At 44.8% G+C, this 23,697-nt stretch overlaps 1 protein-coding gene across 1 annotated transcript in view; it reads right to left on the reverse strand.

The window, feature by feature from the left end:
* ASMTL (acetylserotonin O-methyltransferase like) overlaps positions 1 to 19,654 on the reverse strand; it is a 70,065-nt gene extending 50,411 nt beyond the window's left edge. The window contains exons 1-4 of the mRNA XM_069761550.1: positions 19,527 to 19,654; positions 16,772 to 16,893; positions 8,248 to 8,379; positions 7,390 to 7,437 (exon numbers count right to left, since the gene is read on the reverse strand). Of these exons, the coding sequence (XP_069617651.1) occupies positions 7,390 to 7,437; positions 8,248 to 8,379; positions 16,772 to 16,864 (273 nt within the window). The 5' untranslated portion in view covers positions 16,865 to 16,893; positions 19,527 to 19,654. The remainder of the gene's footprint in view (positions 1 to 7,389; positions 7,438 to 8,247; positions 8,380 to 16,771; positions 16,894 to 19,526) is intronic.
* Between the last annotated feature and the right edge of the window lie 4,043 nt (positions 19,655 to 23,697).

Genomic DNA, 23,697 nt, shown 5'->3' on the forward strand with positions numbered 1-23,697 from the left:
TGTAAGACCCCGCAGGACCATTAAGGTCCCAAAGATCTAACGGTAGGCGATAGGGAAGAACCGCATGGGATAACTCCCTGCGAGAAATTCCCTATTTGCAGTTTTGTTGCAATAAGACCGAAAAGGATAAAATCTAGACTTATAATGAGCTGAGCGTCAGGCCTGAATCTCGATTGTTTTAAAGGAAAACTAAAAAAGGGGGAAAGGCATCCACGATCTCTGCCCCAAGCAAAATGCGTACTGAGGCGGGCTTACAAGCACTAGTCGCTGACAACTTGTTGTGAGAGTCTCGCCTGGGTCAGAACCGGTTCCTGGAGAGCAGATCTGGACGATCCAACAACCGCCAGAGAAAAATTGGCGACAAGTTGTAAAAGCTCCGCAAACAAAACCTGACGTGGTCAGTGCAGATCGCCCAGGGATCACTGGGACCCTTTCCGCTTCCTAAAGACTCTCGGAAGTAGTGAAAGAGGGGTGATGGAACTAGTACCATGGAAGAACCACAGCATGCACTGCAATGGCTTTTGGATCTCGAGCCCGAACTATGAACTCGAGTACATTGGCATTCAGTCTGGATACTATCCAATCTACATCTGGAATGCTCCACTGAAGGCAGATCTGTTGGAAGACTTCCGGATGAAGTTCCCACTCAATTGAGGGAAGACACTGAGGGCTGAAGAAGTCTGCCGTCCAGAGTTCTACTCCTTGGAAATGTACTGCAGAGATCACCGAGTGATTGATCTCGGCCCATCAGAGAATATGAGGTACTTCAGCTATGGTCGCCTGGCCACGGGTACCTCCTAGATGATTGACGTATGGCACAGCCGTGGCGTTATCCGAGTGAATTTGGATGGGGTGACTCGCCAGAAGGCAGTAGAGCTCGGATCCCCAGAACAATGATCGGGAGACTGGATTCCCGAGATGACCGGGGGGCATTGAGCAGTGTGGGGACGCTCCCCAGGCCAGAAGACTAATCAGTAGTCACTAATAATTATTGAACCGGGAGAAAGGATCTCCTCTGGATGAGGAAGGAGCTCAGAGACTACCCTCTGAAAGCCTTTTTTAACCTGCAGAAAACAAGGAGAAGCGAAGGGAATTGCTTCCATTGGTGCCACCATTTTTCCTCAGAACCCTCATAGCAAATCGAATGGAATGAGGGGATGGGTAACCAAGAGCGCAAGATCCCTGTTGAAGGGTCAAGGATCATCCTCAAAAAAGGATATCTGCTGGGCTGGAAATGAGGAAGAAATATCTAAGTTTATCTGCCAGCCCAAGTGAGAAAGGGTATCGCAAGTGATATAGTCGGTCTCAGCGCAGTCAGAAAGTCGACCAGAAGAACACGCTCGAGGGTGCAAGAAGGACATGATAGCTGCGATGATCCTTGTGAACACTCTGGGAGCGGTAGCAAGGCCGAAGGGCAGGTCATGACCTGAAAATGCTGTTCGCGAATGGGAAAAAAAAAAAATGATATCAGAATGTGGAGGTAAACATCCCAAATGTCGAAGATGCCAGAAACTCCACCATTTTCCATGGAGATAATGGCCGAACAAAGGAACTCCATCCAACGAAGGAGCACCTTGTCAAGCTTGTTAGAAGTTTGAGGTCCCAGATCGGTCTTACTTTTCCATCCCCTTTTTGGGACCAAGATCCCTCGGATCTAGTCTGTTTTGGGCAACCCTTCCACTGCTGGTTGGGTTTATAGGAAACATGCAATCCTTTTTTACTGCATGGGGAACGCTCCCAACTTCTCACCGAATAACCGACCACTCTGGCAAGGGAGTGATGTCAGAGGATTTTTGAAGGTAGAGTACGCTTCCATTCTCGGAGCCATAATGCCCTTCTGAATGCAATTGCATTTGCTGCTGACAGCGCCGCGCAACTAGCTGCATCCAAGAGGCGTGAACCCCATAGTCTCCCGCTCAAGAGTTTTGATTGGCCAGCTGTACCGTCTTCGGGAAAAGGTTATGGTTGTGAATCAAAGTATTTAAGGTCTCCCAGCAGGAGACCATTTCTCTAGCAACCCATGCAGCGGCTAAGGAAGGGTAGAACGCTGAACCCGAGGCCGCAAGAAGGAACGAACCAGATTTGCTATCGAACAGTCCGTGGTATTTTTAATTGATGACTCATCGGGCAGGGATACTGGAGATTCTACCTGGTTAAGCTGCCATGTGGCAGAATGCACGGCTGCATCCAGCAGGTCAGGAAAAAGCCGTCTCTTGCAATCGACGCTCTCTTTTGAAGGTGCAGAGTTAAAATGATGAACCCTCGATTCACCATCCTCTTAACAGGGAAGTGGAGAGGGATCGTCCGCCTTCTTGCATCATCTGCTAAATAGTGGTGATGCAGAGGGGGCTGCTCAGATGCCAAACGGGTGCCTCTGTACATCCACGGAGTTCAGGTCCCCGGGTGGACAGGGCTGGTTGTTCGGCGTTAGGCCCGGCTGCAGAAGAGAATTCATGGAGGCGACACTCCATGTGCTCGGCTGTTGATGGTCTAAAAATCAGACCAGGCATGGCATCCCACGTTCTAGGGGTGTATACGTGGAGGGGATACCCAATGTGTTCGCGTATTGGCTGAAAAAAGATACCGCGCTTGAAGAGGCTTCTGTCCAGTGAATCGCTTATCCGGACGCTCCCTGTCCGGGTGAATCGCAAATGCTCTAGGAGGGAGTTTAGTCTCCTTTTGAGGGACACTGCGTGATCTAGAGCAGAACCGGAGTCCTCGTCAATCTATAGAGACTGGTTGATGGTCTAAATATGCAAATCCATCCTTTTCTGAAGCTATGGCGAATCCAAATCCAAGGCAATATCCGATCCATATTCAGAGTCTTGTTCTCAGCATATCATTGGTGAGGGAGATCAGGAAATGAAGCTCCCATTTTCTTGACGCCTGTATGTTTCTAGATGCCTGTACGTTCCTAGAATACTTGCGGCCCCTGCTAGCCGACGGCTCCCATGTAGGAGAAGGACCATCTATATCGGTCATGCAAACACTCCGATCCACAGAGGGTTCACAGAGGGATTCAATCTCTTGATCAGAGAAGCCATGGATTGCGGCAGTGACGAAGCCTGCTCGGGGGAATTAGGTACTCCGGGATAAGCTGGGATTAGCGGCGGCGGGCTCCTGAGCTCATTTGGGGTGACCGGCTTCGGACTGGTCATTTGCCTTTAAGACCAGGGAATACTGGTCATGTGCCTTTAAGACCAAGGAATACTGGTCACGTGCCTTTAAGACCAGGAAAACACTTCCGGTGGGAAAATGCAGGGGGAGAGAGCAGTACTTCTTTACCTGGATGCTGATGTTGGAGAGTCGTTGTGCCCCTTTAATGTAAATCCGTCGCCCCTGTATGAGCCGGCCAGGTGGACCAAGATGGCCACCAGGAGTTGCAGAGGCGGTAAAGTCTCGCAGAGAGCGAGAGGCACCAATTCGGATGGCGGAGCCACAGCCACGATGTGGGCGGACCCTCGTGACTTCCATGAATAGGCCCAAGCCAGGGCCTAAATTTCTGCAGTCGGCAGGAGCAATACCAGGGGTAGAAGTGAGTGGGCGTTGGTGGTGGCCGAGAAAAAACGAGCGCTCCCGTGCCAGGTGAGAAGCGCCAGAAAAGTGGGCGGAGCCGCCTTAGCATGCCATAGTGCGGGCGCGGCTTCCAGGATGCGGCCTACATATCGGCTGAAACCAGGGGCTAAATTTTTACAGTTGGCCGGAGCGTTGCCTCAGGGAGGTGAGCCACAGGGAAGCCATGGCTGAGGCTGCCTGTCAGCATGTGAATATCCAACTGTAGAGGCCCACCACTGACTAGATCCACTCACCAGCGGTGTCCGTCCCGGCATGGAGCCGCCGTGGATGACTGGGTTTCAGTGCCGAGGAAAGCGTGCGCACTCTACTGTTCTGCTGCAGGTCAGGTATTGCAGCGTGGATGGTGCAGAGATAAAAGGGTAAACCTCAATCCACCATCCCTTTGTTAGGGAGGTGGAGTGGGACCGTCCGCCTCCTTGTACCATCCGCTTTAACAGTGGTGGTGCAGTGGTGGCTGCTCGAACACCATAGAGAGGGTGCCTCTGTACATCCACGGAGTTCAAGCCCCCAGGTGGACAGTTCCAGTTGTCCAGCATTAGGCCTGGCTGAAGAAGAGGATACGTGGAGGCAACACTCCATTAGCTGATCTGTTGATGGTGCGGGGAGATTGGTGCCCTTGAAGGGACTCGACGCCCCTAAGAATCAGCTCAGGCGTGGCACGTCGCAGGAGAGGATACGGAGAGGCAACACTCCATGTGCTCGTCTGTTGATGGTGCGGGGAGATCGGTGCCCTTGAAGGGAACCGTCGCCCCTAAGAATCAGCTCAGGCATGGCATCTCACGTCGCAGGAGAGGATACGGAGAGGCGACACTCTCAGTGTTCGCCTTTTGATGGTTCGGGGAGATTGGAACCTTGAAAAGGAGCTGTCGCCCCATTCGTCCATGGAAAAAAAAAAAAATTTAAATAAAAAAAAGGTAATCAAAATTGAAAAGTAAAATAATAAAGAGTTTTGGGTCTGAACAGCAGGCCCGTCTGTGTGCCTCCTACGGACACTAAGCAAGAACTGGTTCTCTGGGAGCAAGTATGAGGGTGTATACTGCAGGGGAGGAGCGAACTTTCTTTGTAATACTTAGTGTCAGCCTCCTGGTGGCAGCAGCATACACCCACGCTCTGTGTCGCCAAACGAGGCGAAGGAGAAAATAAAGTGAATCAAAACCATCAATCCAAAAGATTAAAAGAATGCAAAACCTATCTGAGATTGATGCAAGACTCCACTAAGATTGTTGGCCTAAACTGGTGAGAAAAGTCTAGGGACCTCCAAGTCAGAGTATAGCTATTACCTGAGACACTAAATAAGGAGGCCTGCATATAGCTATGAATACTCGAGACGCTAAAGAAGGAGGCCCGCGTATAGCCGTATAGCTATTAATACCTGAGACACTAAATAAGGAGGCCCACGTACAGCTATTAATACCCGAGACGCTAAAGAAGGAGGCCTCCATATAGCCATATAGCTATTAATACCTGAGATACTAAATAAGGAGGCCCACGTATAGCTATTAATACCCGAGACACTAAAGAAGGAGGCCTCCATATAGCCATATAGCTATTAATACCTGAGAAACTAAATAAGGAGGCCCACGTATAGCTATTAATACCCGAGACGCTAAAGAAGGAGGCCCGCATATAGCCGTATAGCTATTAATACCTGAGACACTAAATAAGGAGGCCCGCATATAGCCGTATAGCTATTAATACCTGAGACACTAAATAACGAGGCCCGCATATAGCCGTATAGCTATTAATACCTGAGACACTAAATAACGAGGCCCGCATATAGCCGTATAGCTATTAATACCTGAGACACTAAATAACGAGGCCCGCATATAGCCGTATAGCTATTAATACCTGAGACACTAAATAACGAGGCCCACATATAGCCGTATAGCTATTAATACCTGAGACACTAAATAACGAGGCCCGCATATAGCCGTATAGCTATTAATACCTGAGACACTAAATAACGAGGCCCGCATATAGCCGTATAGCTATTAATACCTGAGACACTAAATAACGAGGCCCACATATAGCCGTATAGCTATTAATACCTGAGACACTAAATAACGAGGCCCGCATATAGCCGTATAGCTATTAATACCTGAGACACTAAATAACGAGGCCCGCATATAGCCGTATAGCTATTAATACCTGAGACACTAAGGAAGGAGATCAGTGTATAGTTATTAAAGCGAACCCGTCAGCAGTTTTGGCTGATATAAGATACGGCCACTGCCTTTCAGGGCTTATCTAAGGCATTCTATAGTTACCCAACTATGACTTTGTGGATCTTGGCTTTTATAGCTTTTCCCCAAACTGTTCCTACAAAGTTGGAAGCATACAATTGTCCAAATGTGCTGAAGCATTAAAATTTCCCTCCAATGTAGCTATGGGACCTAGACCAACCTGCGAAAATTAACCCCACAGCATTATCCCTCCTCCACCAAACTTCACATTTGGCATGATTTAGTTAGGTAGACAACAGTCTGCCAGCATTCACAAAACACAGACTGATCGATCAGACACAGAAGCAATATTCGTTACTCCACAGAAGACTCTCCACTACTCCAGAGGACAGTGTCGGCATGTGACGACACGCCATCTGACGCCGGTCATTCTGCTCGGGGATGCAAGGCTTGCATGATGCTTCACCGCCAAGATAACCCATGCAGTGAAGCTGTTGGTGTGCATTTTTCATGCTGATGAGGTTTGGAGATCTGCAGTTATCGAGTCAGCAGAGCACTAGACTTTTACACACTCTTTGCTTCACCACTCCATTGTAGAGTTCCTGCATTTCCTTAACGCTTCCACTTTTACATATTCCCGCTCATAACTGAACCCAGGGCCGTAGGAAGCGACCCTGGCCGTGAACTATCGGGGCCCAAGCCAACGCCAGCACTGGTTTCAGCTGAATGGACACTCTCGGCTGAAATATATTGTGGAGCAGAAAACTACCAAGTACCCGCACTGCAATCACTATACATGCCACCAGCCAGAGGTTGGCAGCAGATGTTGGCATTGGCAGGGTGGTGCTAAACCTCAGTGTCATGCACCGTCCGACACCCTGCACCAGCTATTGAGTATGAAGAGGACACAGAGGACACGGAGCTACATGGACACGACGATGGTGGACTTAATTACGGGATGGTGGACATTATTACAGATGGAGGCCAGGATGAAAGAGAGATTTATAGGATGGAGGCCAGGATGAGAACATCATTACAGAAATGGCCAGTATGTTGGAAATTATTGCAGGATGGGAGGACATTACTGAAAAATGGAGGCCAGAATTAGGGACATAATTACGGGATGGGGGACATTATTACAGAAAAGATCTAGTACAGGGGGCATTATTACAGGATGGGGACCAAAATGGAGGACATTATTACAAGGGTCAGTACACCAGACCAACATGTTGGTGAAGGCCAGGTCTACATTCTGCACTGGGGCACATAGAACTCTAGTTACAGCTGTGGTCGAATGAGGAATATTTAGAAGGGAAGAAACAAACTAACTAAGGAGCCACCGTATTACAGGACAATGCTTGAAATAAGGGAGCCCTGTGGAATAACCCCATCTTTCACAAATATTAGTAAATCCAGACTACATGACGACGGGCTGGATTTTATACACATGTGGCAATGGGACGGAATGAAAAACCTGAATTCCATGACTAAGACAGATGATTCTTACTAAATAAATCTAGAAATATAACAGTAGACTAATATCAGTAATGTCCTTGTGATTATCACAGGAAAGGCCCCTTGGGACATAAATACAAGATACTTAAGGGGCACATCGTTTACACTAACTTACCACTATTGTGTCTGCTCCAATGACTATATCAGGAGTTTTCAAGTGTTTCTAAGGACAAAAGCAAAAAGTTTTAAAAGTAACTTATGCTTAATTCTCACAGTTAAAAAAAAAATGTTTTTTTAAAATATAAATTTTCTTTTTTGCAAGTTTGCCTGCTAGATCTTTGATGTAATTGTACTGAAAGGAACAATATAACATTTATTTCAATGGATATCACTGTGAGACATTTGCCATTACACAGACATTATGGGGTGATCCATGGGTTCTCGCCAAATGCAAAGCTTAAATATGGCAAACCCGTAACTAGTGATAAGTGACCGTGCTCGGGTGCTAAATGTGGGACTTCGGTTTGCTCAAATAATGTGTTCGAGTTCCCGCGGCTGCATTTCTCGTAGCTGTTGGACAGCCGCAACACATGTATGGATTGGCTAACAGACAGGAAATCCCTACATGTGTTGCGACTGTCCAAGAGCCAAAAGACATGCAGCCTTGGGGACTCGAACATATTATTCAATGACGCCGATGACACTAGCACATGAGCATGCTCAGTAAACACCTTATCAGAGCACGGTTGTTCATCACTAGACCTGACTCAAGCTGCCAAGCATGGCTAGTGGGGCTGTGAAGAGCATCTCCTTTATAGTCTATGAGAGGTGCCTAGGCAGCAAAGCTCTTAGATCGCACATATAAAACAGTTATATTTTCCATATCCTGACTGGTATTTATGGGTGACTCTTCCATTTTTTCTTTATACTGGATTTACTAAAATTCCTTGGTCATTATCACCATTATACACCTTATGTGAAAATATAATGGTTCAAACCAGTAAATCAAAAAATACATGAAGTTCAGACTAACCACATGCATTCTCCTGGCCACTTCCAAGGCCTTTTGTTTAGCGGTTTCAACTGCATATTCATATGGAGCAGAAAACAAGGACTTATCAAGGGTCTCTTTGAACCAAGATGGAACCACTTCAAAACGAAGACCCTGCAAAAAAAAAAAAAAAAAGAGAAAAAAAAAAGTTAATTAACATTTTGAACACATGTCTATTAAACTTCAAAGTCATATTTAAAAGGACATGGACATCTTTGCACGGTTTCTCACACTACACGGCTCCTGGATGGTGTTTTCTCCCACCCTCCCTTCTCAAAGTGTTAAGGATAACAAGAGGGAGGAAAGCATCCAAGTCTTCTGGGAAGGCAGATCACACAGGCTGTACATAACAAGGAGTGCAGACACAGCATATGGAGATAAAGCTGTGCTGATGCTTGAGAGGGAGCAGCATCAGCATCCTTGCCTCACAGAACTCACATACAGCACGAATCACAGTGGCAAGTAGCTTTTTTTTTTTCCAGGATATTTAATGGGGAGTATTCAGCAGAAAAAGTAAAACACATAGGAAGCAAGTCATCAAGCTATGCCCCGTCTACTGCCCTGGAATGATAGGTAAAGACTTGTCAGTCATTGGCTGTGGACAATCTGTGGTCCCTCTGTCCAACTAGTCCCCAACACGGCTCGGTCTTCAGTGGCTTTTAAGCAATTTTCTCTTTGAAATGCAGCAGCGTTTAAGAGTCAAACATGCCTGACTGGGATCATACAACCAGTGTCTGATACATGCTATCTATGGATTGAGCAGCATGCATTATCTGTCAGGTTCCCTTTAAAGAAAAACTACATTTATATAGTGTTTGAATATTTATTGGCTTTTTTTTAGTTTCTACACCAATTTCTGAGATCCAGGGGCGGCAGATGCGCAGATGGAGATCTCGGCGCAGAGATTTCGTGTCCCAAAATCTTGGTACCGAGATCTCGATCTGCACATGCACCGCCGCCGGCCACCATTTTCCCGGAGTCCACCGCAATGTAAACCATGGAAGTGCGGGGAGCTCTGGACTTTCACAAAATGTCATCAGAGCCCCCACACCACTGAACAGCCGCAGTGTCTCGCACCTCCGAACACCTCTCCTTCCAGCCGGAGACCCGCAGCATCACCCTACTCTTGCCTCCGCCAACAGCGACCCTGGGACCTCACTCCATCGAAGCTGATAAGATATATTCGAATTATAAGATGCACCCCCATTTTTTCTCCCAAATTTTTTTTGGGAAAAATAAAAAAGTACGTCTTATAATCTGAAAAATACGGCACATAATAACATACATTATATCAGGGAAAATATCTGAAGACGAATCTCAATCTATAAAGTGAAAGTTTCAACTGAAGTTAGCACAAAAAAAAGCCCTTCCGTTTAGAAATTTGAGTATTTCCCCCCCCCCCCAGGTATTCAAAAGAAAAACAATTACAGATGATTGAGAGAGATCAAGATGAAATGTAGATAGAGCTAAATGTGTAGAATGATATGAATATAGCAAAAAAAACATAAAATAAAAAAAAAGACAAAGATTACAAGGATGACGCCTGAAGGCAGAGCTGTAATTGAAAAAGAACAAATAACAACTGAGAAAGATAAAAATGATTCATATGAACTGAATCAATCTTTCCGCAGATCTGCCAGCAAGTACAAAGACAAGGAGCCCAGGAGCAATTGTAGAGATAGCAAGAATGGAAATGTGTGAATGCGATGAACAAAAAGATCCAGCCTGAAAACCAAGACGGACGTCAGCGGGCGCCGGACGTCAGCGGTCAAAACCTAGAGCTCATACACATTTGTGAGACAAACGGACAGAACTTGCACCATGCGATGGCTGTCCAATTTTTGGCAGTAAAAAAAAATGCATATATGTACCCAAAATAAAGGAAATTACATTAGGACAACCCATGAAGCTCCTCTTGTGACATTTTGACATAAGTGCAGTTATAAATGCGAAGTTTGAAAAAAATAAAAAACACATGCCTCCACGGAAAGCAGGAAGATAACACACCTAATTAATCTGGAGCTTATGCTAGTTCTGGTGCCGCAGCGTCCATAATTTTGGGACACCAGGGATGCGGGCCTGAGTAAGCGCCATGCAGCCTGGAACCAGATTTGCAGGGAACCGCTTGCAAATTTACAGAACAGCTCCAAAAAAAGTTCAGGATGAGATCAGTAAGGCCATGTTCACACAGTGCGTTTTTTACTGCGGAACCGCCGCGATTTTGCTGCTGCGGCTCCGCAGCTGTTTTCCATGCAGGGTACAGTACACTGTACCCTATGGAAAACAGGAACCACTGTGCACATGATGCGGGAATCGGGAAAAAAAGCCGCGCTGAATAGCTGCGGTAAAAAAGAAGTACCATGTCACTTCTTTTTGCAAAACTGCAGCGGTTCTGCACCCATTGACCTCCATTGTGAGGTCAAACCCGCAGTAAAACCCGCAGATGAAAAATATATCTGCGGGTTTTACTGCGGTTTGTGGTGCAGAACCGCTGCAGTGTGGCTGCCCCCCATGCCCCAATCCCACCCCCCCATGCTCCGATGCCACCCCCCGTGCTCCGACGCCCCCCCCCGTGCCCTCATCTTCCCCCCTTATACTTACCCGGCCTCCCGGTGTCCGTCCGTCCGTCTTCTCCCTGGGCGCCGCCATCTTCCAAAATGGCGCGCGCATGCGCAGTGCTCCCGCCGAATCTGCCGGCCGGCAGATTCGTTCCAAAGTGCATTTTGATCACTGAGATATAACCTATCTCAGTGATCAAAATAAAAAAAATAGTAAATGACCCTCCCCCCCTTTGTCACCCCCATAGGTAGGGACAATAAAAAAATAAAGAATTTTTTTTTTTCCACTAAGGTTAGAATAGGGTTAGGGGTAGGGTTAGGGGTAGGGTTAGGGGTAGGGTTAGAGGTAGGGTATTTTCAGCCATTTTAACCCTAAAAAACTCCCTAGAAAACACACAGACTCTGCATAGAAAACTGCATAAAAAAACGCACTAAAAAACGCATCAAAAAACGCACCAAAAACGCACCAAAAAAAAGGACCTGCGTTTTCTGCCAAGAGCTGCGGTTTTTAGTGCAGAAAAAAAAGGATGGAAATCAGGAACGTGTGAACATGGCCTAAGTATTTCCAAAAATATAAACTCTACATTATGCATGTCGTAAGAGCGAATATGATCGGGTCAGGGCTTACTGGGTTCTCCATGCATGTGCTGTGACTGTCACACAGCCGAGACACATGCAGCTGCGGCGCTGACCAGACGGCGCGCTCCATGTATCCAGGTTCCCTATGCAGCTAATTCGGAAAGCGCTATAGCTTGACAAATAAGCAGGGACCCGATCAAATTTGCTCATCTCTAGTCATAACATATGTGTTCTCTGGGTTTTTTTTAGCTGACATAATATTTTAGGGTTTTCACATTGTTATATCAATCTTCAAAAACCATTAAAAAAATAAAATAATACAACACCGTTAACAATAGTACACCATGCTAGCAAGGAGCTTCCAAAAAATACATTACATACCATACACCATCATTGAGAGATATTATATTTTGCTAAAAAAAATGACTTATACTTTCTATTATTTTACAGTGAGTACAGTCACCAAAAGATGGAGAAGTTGCCGGGCCAGTTCCACTAGGAGAGGCAGCTGCAGTCCAACAGCAGGGGTGTTGCCCTATATAAGAGGCCATACCTGTACTATGTGAGCCTCCAATTTTTGCCTTTTTTCCTTATTTATTTTGGCTTCTAATGCTTTTTATTATGTTGTAGGCTACAAAACTGAAATTTTATTTTCTTCTTCCTTACATTTCTGATAAAAAAGGGAACTTCATTGAGCCGGTGCTCATTCCAAATTGGAGTCAAGAGCTTGAGGATGTGACGAAGAGGAGGTACTCGGCATGACAAGTCCAAGCCACACCATGGACAACTCCCCACAGCCACCTATCATCCTTCGACACACCCGGTGAAAAAGGGCCCCCAACAACGACAATGCTGGAAGAGCAAGAAAGCTTGGTGTAACAGAAGAAGGGGAGGAGGGCTTCTGTTTGAGTCTGGCGCATTATTTTCAAAAAGTCCCCTTTGGGTTCAGGCTGCAGACCAGGGCAGCTATCCAAATTGTCCTGAATTTCACCACACCCCCAAACAGTCCAATAGTGTTTTTTTTTTTTATTTCCTGGAAAGGTGGCAGCTTTCTCAGGAAAACAAAAAACACCCATTGGACCCCAAAGAAGTGCAGTCAGCAAAGCCAGTTGGCCAACATCCGCCGCCTCCATAGTCAGACTCCCACCAACAACCCACTCCTCCTCCTGTGGACCACAGCCTGCAGCCAAAACCACAGCATCCTGGCCCACATTGATGGCAAACCAAAACACCATCCTCACCAACTAGCCAGCCAATGTTTATTTCCCTGGATGGAATGTGGACTCAAATGAAGAACACAACAAGAGACTCCAGACCATGGACATTTCCCATTCTTTAGTCCCCTACCGTCTGTTACCTCCTCCATGTGTCCACTCCATCATGTTTTTCAACACCCAGTTCAGGCCTTGATGCAAGTTCCCCTTATCATCTTATAATATGTAAAAAAAAAAAAATATTCTTTTTTATTTGCTAATAGTCAGCCTTTTGTTTTGGCGTATGTTAATATGTCCATTAGTGATGAGCGAGTGTGCTCGGGTATTCACCGAGTATCTTGGGCGTGCTCATTGATTATGTTTTTGTCTCTGCAGCTGCATGATTTGTGGCTGTTAGACAGCCTGAATACACGTGGGAATTCCCTAACAAACAGGCAATCCCTGCATGTGTTCAGGCTGTCTAACAGCCGCAAATTCTGCAGCTGCGGAGACAAAAACATTATCTACGAGCACGCCCAAGATACTCGGAAAACACCGGAGCACGCTCGGGAAACTTGAGTAACGAACACACGTGCTCATCACTAATGCCATTATTTTATTTCGTTTCCAAACGTGTAATCATTTTTTCGTTGTTTAAAAAATGCATTTTTGGCATTTGCTTTGTAAAATTATTTTTTATTTTTTGGTTTAAAAAAAACACAACCCACAAGCAAACATTAGCGTGAAAGAGTACAACTGGGGGATTATGATTATAGTCTGTAAATTTGTAATAAAACATTGAGTTGCTCAGACTATTGTCATCACCAAGTTTTATGTCCACTCTAAACTGGGACTTAAAAATGGGTGATTCTCCCCCCCCCCCCCCCCCCCAAAAAAAAAAAAATGGACTTAGGATCCACCTAAATTTTATTACCAAGCAGAGGGAAAGCGGATAGCTGAGGACAAATGTTTATAGTGTGGGGAAGGGGGTAATACCCATGGAGCTTCCCAGGCTATTAATATCAGGTCACAGCTGTATACTAAGCCTTTACTGGTTATTAAAATGAGAACCCCCCAAATAAAAAAAATGGCTTAGGGTCCCCCCCCTAAAATAACCAACAAAGGCAGACAGCTGCGCATGGATATCGGCCCCGTACCAGGCTAAAAACGTTCAGCTCTCGGCCACCCCAGAAATGGGCGTCCATAAAGGTGCACCAAAACTGGCACTTAGCCTAACTCTTCCCACTTGCACTGGTGCGGTGGCAAGTGCGGTGATAGTATTGGGGTTGATGTCAATTTGTATTGTCATTTGACATCAAGCCTAGGGGTTAGTAATAAAGAGGCGTCTTTAAGATGCCCCATTACTAACCCCATAGTCAAAATTGTCAAAAAAAATAACACCCAGAATAAAAAAAAAGTCCTTTATTTGAAAAAAATGACAAACTCCTTTATTGATTCTAAATGAAACAAAAACATGTATACTCAACTTGAGCTTGTTCCACTGAAGCCAATGTCCTCTTTGAAAGAATTAAAATAATAAACAACCATATTCCTCACCTGTCCAACGTGGATGCGCCATTTCTGGGGCGGTTGAGAGCTGCTGTTTTTAGTCTGGTACCCTAGGCTATTAATATCAGTCCGCAGCTGTGGGCCTAGGCTTTGCTTGCTATTAATTAGGGGACCCCATGTCATTTTTTGGGGCAGTACCCCATTTTAATAACCAGTAAAAGCTTAGTATACAGCTGTGACCTGAAATTAATAGCCTGGGAAGCTCCGCGAGTATTACCCCCTTCCCAGGCTACAAACATCTGCCCCCAACTGTCAGCTTTCCCTCTGCTGGTTATAAAAATTATGCTGGAGGCCATGCCATTTTTTTTTCCAGAAAATAATGAATAAAATACATTTACAGTAAACTACACACTGATGAACTATCACACACGCACACCTTAACATATCCTGTGTCGGTATGTAACCTCAATACTGCCGCCATCATGTGGTTGGATAATCGCATAAGATGTTAAGGCATTTATATATGTGGCCAAATGGATGGGGGCATGTCATCTATACTGTAAAAAAACACTCACCAGACCGGGGCGAGGGTTGAGGGAGTAATGATGTTCAGCCACCCATGGCCCAGTGTAGCGCAGAGTGGCTCATTTTACACCTAGTCAGCACTCATATGAAAGTAGTGGACAGAAAAGTACAGCGTGATGTGAGTGGTATTGAGGAGGAGAAGAAGGAAGCCGTCCATGCTACACTTACTCCACTGTGCCCTGACATGATGTAAATGCTATTCACCTCCGGATTACCACTAGATCGGTCAGTAAATAGCATTTCTGAAGGTCACAGTTTCCTTTAATCAGTTTTAGATTTTGATATATCTTCCTTTCATGTACACGGTAATACTTAATATGCCTATTATTTTCAGAATAGGAAAAGGAGGTGAATTAAACATTTTTTTCTTAAATGTTTATTTTCTTACATAGCTTTAGTCCACATGATCTGCTGATCACTTGTACAATATACTACAATACTTTAGCGCTGCAGTAAAGGCCATTTTCTATTCATCTATGAGATCAGTTAACTGGCCAGGCTTCAGAGCAGTACAAAGATGGCGGCATTGAGAACCTTGGTGATCTCGTAAGCACTGCACAAAAGCAAGGAAGGGAATACAGGTGATGGGACTTAACCCCCCCTCCCCCTTACACATAATCCCATGGATCGAGAAACTTAAAAGCCGCAGTGATTGACATCAGCATCTGAATGTTTAACAGTAGTGGTTGGAGCTAGCGCCGTTGGACGTGGGTGCAGGCTCAGATCCTGAGCACAATCCAGGAACCCACATCAAAAATGACATGTACATGTAGGATACATTTCAGGAAGGGGCTAAACAACCGCAGAGCAGAAAGAGAAAGATTGGAATACATTTATAACAAATAAAGAAATGTGCCTAATCAGTGCAAAAGTGCATCAAGCGTTTAACGCTTCAAGGGCTATTCCCATCACTAAGATCCCGTCCCAATGGAGTAGATGTAATAATAAAAATATCAGCAAATACCTCCGATTAGAAATGTAGTATAGATCCTGTGGTTCACACGTCATTTACCCATGTGCAGGGCATTGCATTCGCTTAGGTATCCATGAATACAAGGTATATCCCATGCACCACTCCGTGTCAGGTGCAGACTTGGCCCAGCCCCTCCACTAGGTTGTAAAGATTGCACATACTCCAAGAATCCAATGCAAAGTGTATCTTCCTTCCACAAAAATAGTTTTATTGACGCCATTGTACAAACAGAAAAGTTAATAACATTTTGGCCACACAGGTCCTTTGTCAAGCCAAGAAAAAAGTGCATGGCTTAGGTATCCATGGTTATGACTACTCATATAGTGAGTTACTTCGCTGTTAGTGGTCGTAACCATGGATACCAGAGCTACTGCAATGCCCTGCACATGGGAGAATCAGAAGAACAATACTACATTCCAATTAGAGGCATTTGGTAATATTTGTGTTATACCTACTACATATTGGGATAGGATCTTGAAGATCTTTAATTATCTGAGTTCTTAATGGTGTATTCCCAAAATCAAAAGCTATTCTCTATCCTCAAGATAGAGCATAATATACTGATTGCTGGGGGTCTGATAGTTGGGACCCCTGAAGCCAAAATGTATTTATTTGCAGTAATAAAACATCTCACACACTTTGCTTCCCTGATCTCCCATAACGGGAGCCAATTGCGTCTTTAGTAGTGATGCGTGAACGTGCTGGAATAAGGCGCTATCTGATCGCGCTTGTGTGTTAACTGCGCGTCTTCGACGAGCTCGAATAATATGTTTGAGTCCCCACGGCTGCTCGACAGCCTCAACAAGTGCAGGGATTACTGACCAAACAGGCTATCCCTGCATGTATTGCCACTGGTGAACAGCCGTAAGACATGCAGCCGCTATGTTAGCACACGAGCATGATCAGATAACGCCTTATTCCAGCACGTTCACTCATCACTAGCAACAAGTAGGGCCTACGGCAGGCTCCCAGCTCCCTGAAGTATTACAACACTGAAGTTAATTTCTAACCACTTTCAATAAATAATTTAAAAAAAAAAAAAAAAAAGGCACAGGTATAATGTGAGCAGGGCCATGTGCTGGGTGTGTACATGTATGTGTAATTCTTACCACGTTGGAAAGTATATCTTGCCTGCGAGGAGATGCGCTGGCCAACACAACCCTCTTCCCGGCCAGTTTAGAAATGAATGGATTCAACAGCATTTTTCTTCTGTACTTTCTGACCTTTACTCCTAAATAAAAAGAATAAAACATGGAATTAATACAAATGATCCAAAACAAAAAATATATAACGTCACAAATCAACCAAATCTTGTGGATATGAAGAACATCACTGATGGAAATAATGCTTTACAAACCGGAAGATGAAATCTTGAAAATCTTGAATATGAAAAAAGTGTCCAACCAAGATGCTGACCGATTCCCGTATTACACAAATCGTAGCACGTGCAAAGTACACGAATCAAACTGAAAACAAGATGTATTACCATCACTTCATTTTCAGCCCATAGACAAAAGCCCTGAAGCCGCCTGCAAATGACAGCGTGTGTGGCCCTTTAATATCCTGGAGTGAGCAGATAGTGGAGGCTGGTGACAACTGCTCCATAGTTTAGTAATCTAGATTAGACTTTGATCAGGTCTTTTTAGATAATCTGAATCCTGGCCTGAAACAAAAGGGCTGAAAAAGTCTAATGCAACTGCAATCCAAAGAGTGACATATTAACCACTGCCACAAGTAGCCATCAGTGCGGAAACATTGGCCGACATTTCACCGTACTTGGCAACTTCACCAGAAATGACAATTTACACAGCAGTAGATAACGCGACACAAGTGGCCGGAGTGAGGAGTCACCAGAAAGTGACCCATTAAGTCACAGAGAGGGAGTGGAAAGTGTAACAAATTACAAGACCAACATAGAAAACCCCTATCAGAATGCAGCCGATGTACAGGTGCTTCTCACAAAATGAGAAGATCATCAAAAAGTTAATTTATTTTAGTTCTTCAATACAAAAAGTAAAAATCATATTATATAGAGTCGTTACAAACAGAGTGATCTATGTCAAGTGTTTAGTTCTGTTAATGTTGATGATTATGGCTTACAGCCAATGAAAACCCAAAAGTCATTATCTCAGTAAATTAGAATATTTTATTACACCAGCTAGAAAAAGGATTTTAAAATCAGAAATGTTGGCCTACTGAAATGTATGTTCAGTAATTGCACTCAATACTTGTTATGGGCTCCTTTTGCATCAATTACGGCATCAGTGAGGCGTGGCATGGAAACGATCAGCCTGTGGCACTGATGATGTGTTATAGAAGCTCAGGTTGCTTTGATAGCAGCCTTCAGCTCGTCTGCATTGTTGGGTCTGGTGTCTCTCATCTTCCTCTTGGCAATACCCAATAGATTCCCTATGGGGTTAAGGTCAGGTGAGTTTTCTGGCCAATCAACCACAGTGATACTGTTGTTTTTAAACCAGGTATTGGTACTTTTGGCAATGTGGACAGGTTTTGTAAATTTCGTTGTAAAAATGAGAAATCGCTGGTCAAATTTTAACCCTTATAACTTCCTAACAAAAAAAAATTTTGTTTCCAAAATTGTGCTGATGTAAAGTAGACGTGTGGGAAATGTTATTTATTAACTATTTTGTGTCACATACCTCTCTGGTTTAACAGAATAAATATTCAAAATGTGAAAATTGCGAAATTTTCAACATTTTCGCCAAATTTCCGTTTTTATCACAAATAAACGCAGAATTTATTGACCTAAATTTACCACTAACATGAAGCCCAATATGTCACGAAAAAACAATCTCAGAACCGCTAGGATCCGTTGAAGCGTTCCTGAGTTATTACCTCATAAAGGGACACTGGTCAGAATTGCAAAAAACGGCCAGGTCATTAAGGTCAAAATAGGCTGGGTCATGAAGGGGTTAAAAGGGTTTTCCACTTATAGGACAACCCCTGCTTAAACTAAATGTTCGGCCCCGATAATAAAGCCTATACTCCACTCACGGTCCCGGGGCTGGGATGTGGTGTTGTGACACGTGATCCCCGGCGCCCAATCAGAAGTGGCGTCACTGTCTCCACCTTCAGACAAACTGAACATGAAGGCGAAGTCCGGGCTGCAGCTGATCTTGGCCGAGTCTTCATGTTCATTTAGACAGAAGGCGGAGACAGTGACGCCAGCGCTGATTGGGCGCCGGGGATCCAGTGTCACCCCACATCACAGCCCCGGGACCACGAGTGCCGGAACCGCGGCAACAGAGCCGGGACAGGAGTAAAAGGTTTATTTATCTGGGATTAAGTTTAAGAAGGGATTGCCCTAGTAGTGGAATCTATCACCAGTTTTAGCTATGTAATCTGAGAGCAATATGATGTAGGGGCAGATACCCTGATTCCAGCAATGTGTCACTTATTGGGCTTCTTGATGTAGTTTTTATAAAATCTGCATACATTTTCAATCCTGCATCACGGCAAAAAACATAGATTTGCCTCGCCCCAAAAGTGCAGAACACTGTGAAGTGCGACACATTGTGGAGTATTATTGGCCAGGCCGCCAACCGGTCTACAATGAATGTTGTCGGCAGCACACGCTGCAGTGTGAACAGGTGACGTGCTGCCGAGAATATGAGGTTCCAGAACAATGGGTCTGACAGGTCGGCAGTATGGCGCGATTACTGGTTACCTGGCAGGAGCAGACCGACAGACATCATGACATAACTATATATATATACACACAGTCAGTACTAGTACTCATACTGTGCTGTCCACACAGAGACTGTCACGATGCATGCCGCAGCACTGAGCGTATACGGGAAGCTGCACTACTGTCGCGATACGATATCCCTGGCGCCCGGTACTTACAGCTGTGCCCGGCTCCGGTCTGCACTGGCTGCCGACAATTCAGGACAAGGACCTTAATGACGTCATATCAGTCATCTGACCGCCGCGTACCACGTGACCGCTCACGGAAGCCGCGCAGGAGACGGAGCGGGGCTTTCAAATGTAAGGAGAGGCGGCTCCGTGTGGTGTGAGCTGTCAGTTATGTGTGCGACGTGAGTGGAAACGGAGCTCGTTCTGTCCGGACCCGCGTCTCTGCTGTGGGGAGCTCCTTTCTTCCGTACAAATGCACTTATTTATGTGTGCTTACACAACCTCACCACCAGGGGGCACAATGAGATCACGTGATAAGAGACGCCTTCTCGCTCCCCCATATGAATATGTGCACACATGGGAGCTTTCTGAGGTGAGTCCTCCCTTACACCCCCCTGAGAAGACGCTCAGAAAACGCTCTAAAGACCATCTGCGTTTCTATGTGACAGCAGCGTGCCCTTTATAGTCAGGCTTTTGAGTAAAAGGAGTAACAGGTCCCTTCTTCAGGCGATTTCACTCAGACCACACTCTCTTCTTTACAAGTGAATAGGAAGGCTCAGAATATGCTCTGTTCTTTACAAGTCAGTAGGAAGGCTCAGATTATGCTCTGTTCTTTACAAAACACCAACGAAATCATCCTTCACACAACGCCAATAAGAACCATATATACTTTATTAACAAATATTAAAAAGAGTAAACAGTAACAGGTAAAAACCACAGCACAGGAAAAAAAGGTGGGCTGTCCAGGAAAGCACACTCCAAGTATGGCAATGACTAAATCCTAATGCAAACATAGCATAACATTTGTGCCAAGTGACCATGTACATACATGCAAGAGAAAAATATAAATAACAACAGTCAAAGTAAATACAAGTGTATATGATATAATAATTACCTACGGAGCTCCCGGAGACCCACCACACCCGACGCGCGTTTCGCAATGCAATGCTTCGTCCAGGGGCCCCGTAGGTAATTATTATATCATATACACTTGTATTTACTTTGACTGTTGTTATTTATATTTTTCTCTTGCATGTATGTACATGGTCACTTGGCACAAATGTTATGCTATGTTTGCATTAGGATTTAGTCATTGCCATACTTGGAGTGTGCTTTCCTGGACAGCCCACCTTTTTTTCCCATGCTGTGGTTTTTACCTGTTACTGTTTACTCTTTTTAATATTTGTTAATAAAGTATACATGGTTCTTATTGGCGTTGTGTGAAGGATGATTTCTTTGGTGTTTTGTAGCTGTTTATTCCCTTCATGGTGTATATACAGTGGGGCAAAAAAGTATTTAGTCAGTCAGCAATAGTGCAAGTTCCACCACTTAAAAAGATGAGAGGCGTCTGTAATTTACATCATAGGTAGACCTCAACTATGGGAGACAAACTGAGAAAAAAAATCCAGAAAATCACATTGTCTGTTTTTTTAACAATTTATTTGCATATTATGGTGGAAAATAAGTATTTGGTCAGAAACAAACAATCAAGATTTCTGGCTCTAACAGACCTGTAACTTCTTCTTTAAGAGTCTCCTCTTTCCTCCACTCATTACCTGTAGTAATGGCACCTGTTTAAACTTGTTATCAGTATAAAAAGACACCTGTGCACACCCTCAAACAGTCTGACTCCAAACTCCACTATGGTGAAGACCAAGGAGCTGTCAAAGGACACCAGAAACAAAATTGTAGCCCTGCACCAGGCTGGGAAGACTGAATCTGCAATAGCCAACCAGCTTAGAGTGAAGAAATCAACAGTGGGAGCAATAATTAGAAAATGGAAGACATACAAGACCACTGATAATCTCCCTCGATCTGGGGCTCCACGCAAAATCCCACCCCGTGGGGTCAGAATGATCACAAGAACGGTGAGCAAAAATCCCAGAACCACGCGGGGGGACCTCGAGAATGAACTGCAGAGAGCTGGGACCAATGTAACAAGGCCTACCATAAGTAACACACTACGCCACCATGGACTCAGATCCTGCAGTGCCAGACGTGTCCCACTGCTTAAGCCAGTACATGTCCGGGCCCGTCTGAAGTTTGCTAGAGAGCATTTGGATGATCCAGAGGAGTTTTGGGAGAATGACCTATGGTCTGATGGAACTGTTTGGTAGAAACACAACTTGTCGTGTTTGGAGGAAAAAGAATACTGAGTTGCATCCATCAAACACCATACCTACTCTAAAGCATGGTGGTGGAAACATCATGCTTTGGGGCTGTTTCTCTGCAAAGGGGCCAGGACGACTGATCCGGGTACATTAAAGAATGAATGGGGCCATGTATCGTGAGATTTTGAGTGCAAACCTCCTTCCATCAGCAAGGGCATTGAAGATGAAACGTGGCTGGGTCTTTCAACATGACAATGATCCAAAGCACACCGCCAGGGCAACGAAGGAGTGACTTCGTAAGAAGCATTTCAAGGTCCTGGAGTGGCCTAGCCAGTCTCCAGATCTCAACCCTATAGAAAACCTTTGGAGGGAGTTGAAAGTCCGTGTTGCCAAGCGAAAAGCCAAAAACATCACTGCTCTAGAGGAGATCTGCATGGAGGAATGGGCTAACATACCAACAACAGTGTGTGGCAACCTTGTGAAGACTTACAGAAAACGTTTGACCTCTGTCATTGCCAACAAAGGATATATTACAAAGTATTGAGATGAAATTTTGTTTCTGACCAAATAGACAATGTGATTTTCTGGATTTTTTTTCTCAGTTTGTCTTCCATAGTTGAGGTCTACCTATGATGTAAATTACAGACGCCTCTCATCTTTTTAAGTGGTGGAACTTGCACTATTGCTGACTGACTAAATACTTTTTTGCCCCACTGTATATACATAGGATACATATAGGTGTTTTCTGTTCTTTACAATTCACAATGAAAGCTCAGACGACGATCTGTTCTTTACAAGTCAGTAGGAAGGCTCAGACGACAATCTGTTCTTTACAAGTCACAATGAAAGCTCAGACGACGCTCTGTTCTTTACAAGTCAATAGGAAGGCTCAGACCACTCTCTGTTCTTTACAAGTCAGTAAGAAGGCTCAGACTATGCTCTGTTCTTTACAAGTCAGTAGGAAGGCTCAGACCACTCTCTGTTCTTTACAAGTCAGTAAGAAGGCTCAGACTATGCTCTGTTCTTTACAAGTCAATAGGATGGCTCAGACGACGCTCTGTTCTTTACAAGTCAATAGGAAGGCTCAGAGACGCTCTGTTCTTTACAAGTCACAATGAAAGCTCAGACGACGCTCTGTTCTTTACAAGTCACAATGAAAGCTCAGACGACGCTCTGTTCTTTACAAGTCAGTAGGAAGGCTCAGACCACTCTCTGTTCTTTACAAGTCAGTAAGAAGGCTCAGACTATGCTCTGTTATTTACAAGTCAATAGGATGGCTCAGACGACGCTCTGTTCTTTACAAGTCAATAGGATGGCTCAGACGAAGCTCTGTTCTTTACAAGTCAATAGGAAGGCTCAGACGACGCTCTGTTCTTTACAAGTCAGTAGGAAGGCTCAGACCACTCTCTGTTCTTTACAAGTCAGTAAGAAGGCTCAGACTATGCTCTGTTCTTTACAAGTCAGTAGGAAGGCTCAGACCACTCTCTGTTCTTTACAAGTCAGTAAGAAGGCTCAGACTATGCTCTGTTCTTTACAAGTCAATAGGATGGCTCAGACGAAGCTCTGTTCTTTACAAGTCAATAGGAAGGCTCAGACGACGCTCTGTTCTTTACAAGTCAATAGGAAGGCTCAGAGACGCTCTGTTCTTTACAAGTCACAATGAAAGCTCAGACGACGCTCTATTCTTTACAAGTCAGTAGGAAGGCTCAGACCACTCTCTGTTCTTTACAAGTCAATAGGATGGCTCAGACGACGCTCTGTTCTTTACAAGTCAGTAGTTAGGCTCAGACCACGCTCTGTTCTTTACAAGTCAGTAGGAAGGCTCAGACAATGCTCTTTTCTTTACAAGTCAATAGGAAGGCTCAGACGACGCTCTGTGCTTTACAAGTCAGTAGTTAGGCTCAGACCACGCTCTGTTCTTTACAAGTCAGCAGGAAGGCTCAGACGACGCTCTGTTCTTTACAAGTCAGTAGGAAGGGTCAGACCACACTCTGTTCTTTACAAGTCAATAGGAAGGCTCTGACCACGCTCTGTTCTTTACAAGTCAGTAG

This window comes from Ranitomeya imitator, chromosome 3, assembly GCF_032444005.1.
Source record: "Ranitomeya imitator isolate aRanImi1 chromosome 3, aRanImi1.pri, whole genome shotgun sequence".
In the NCBI taxonomy this organism is placed as follows: Eukaryota; Metazoa; Chordata; class Amphibia; order Anura; family Dendrobatidae; genus Ranitomeya; species Ranitomeya imitator.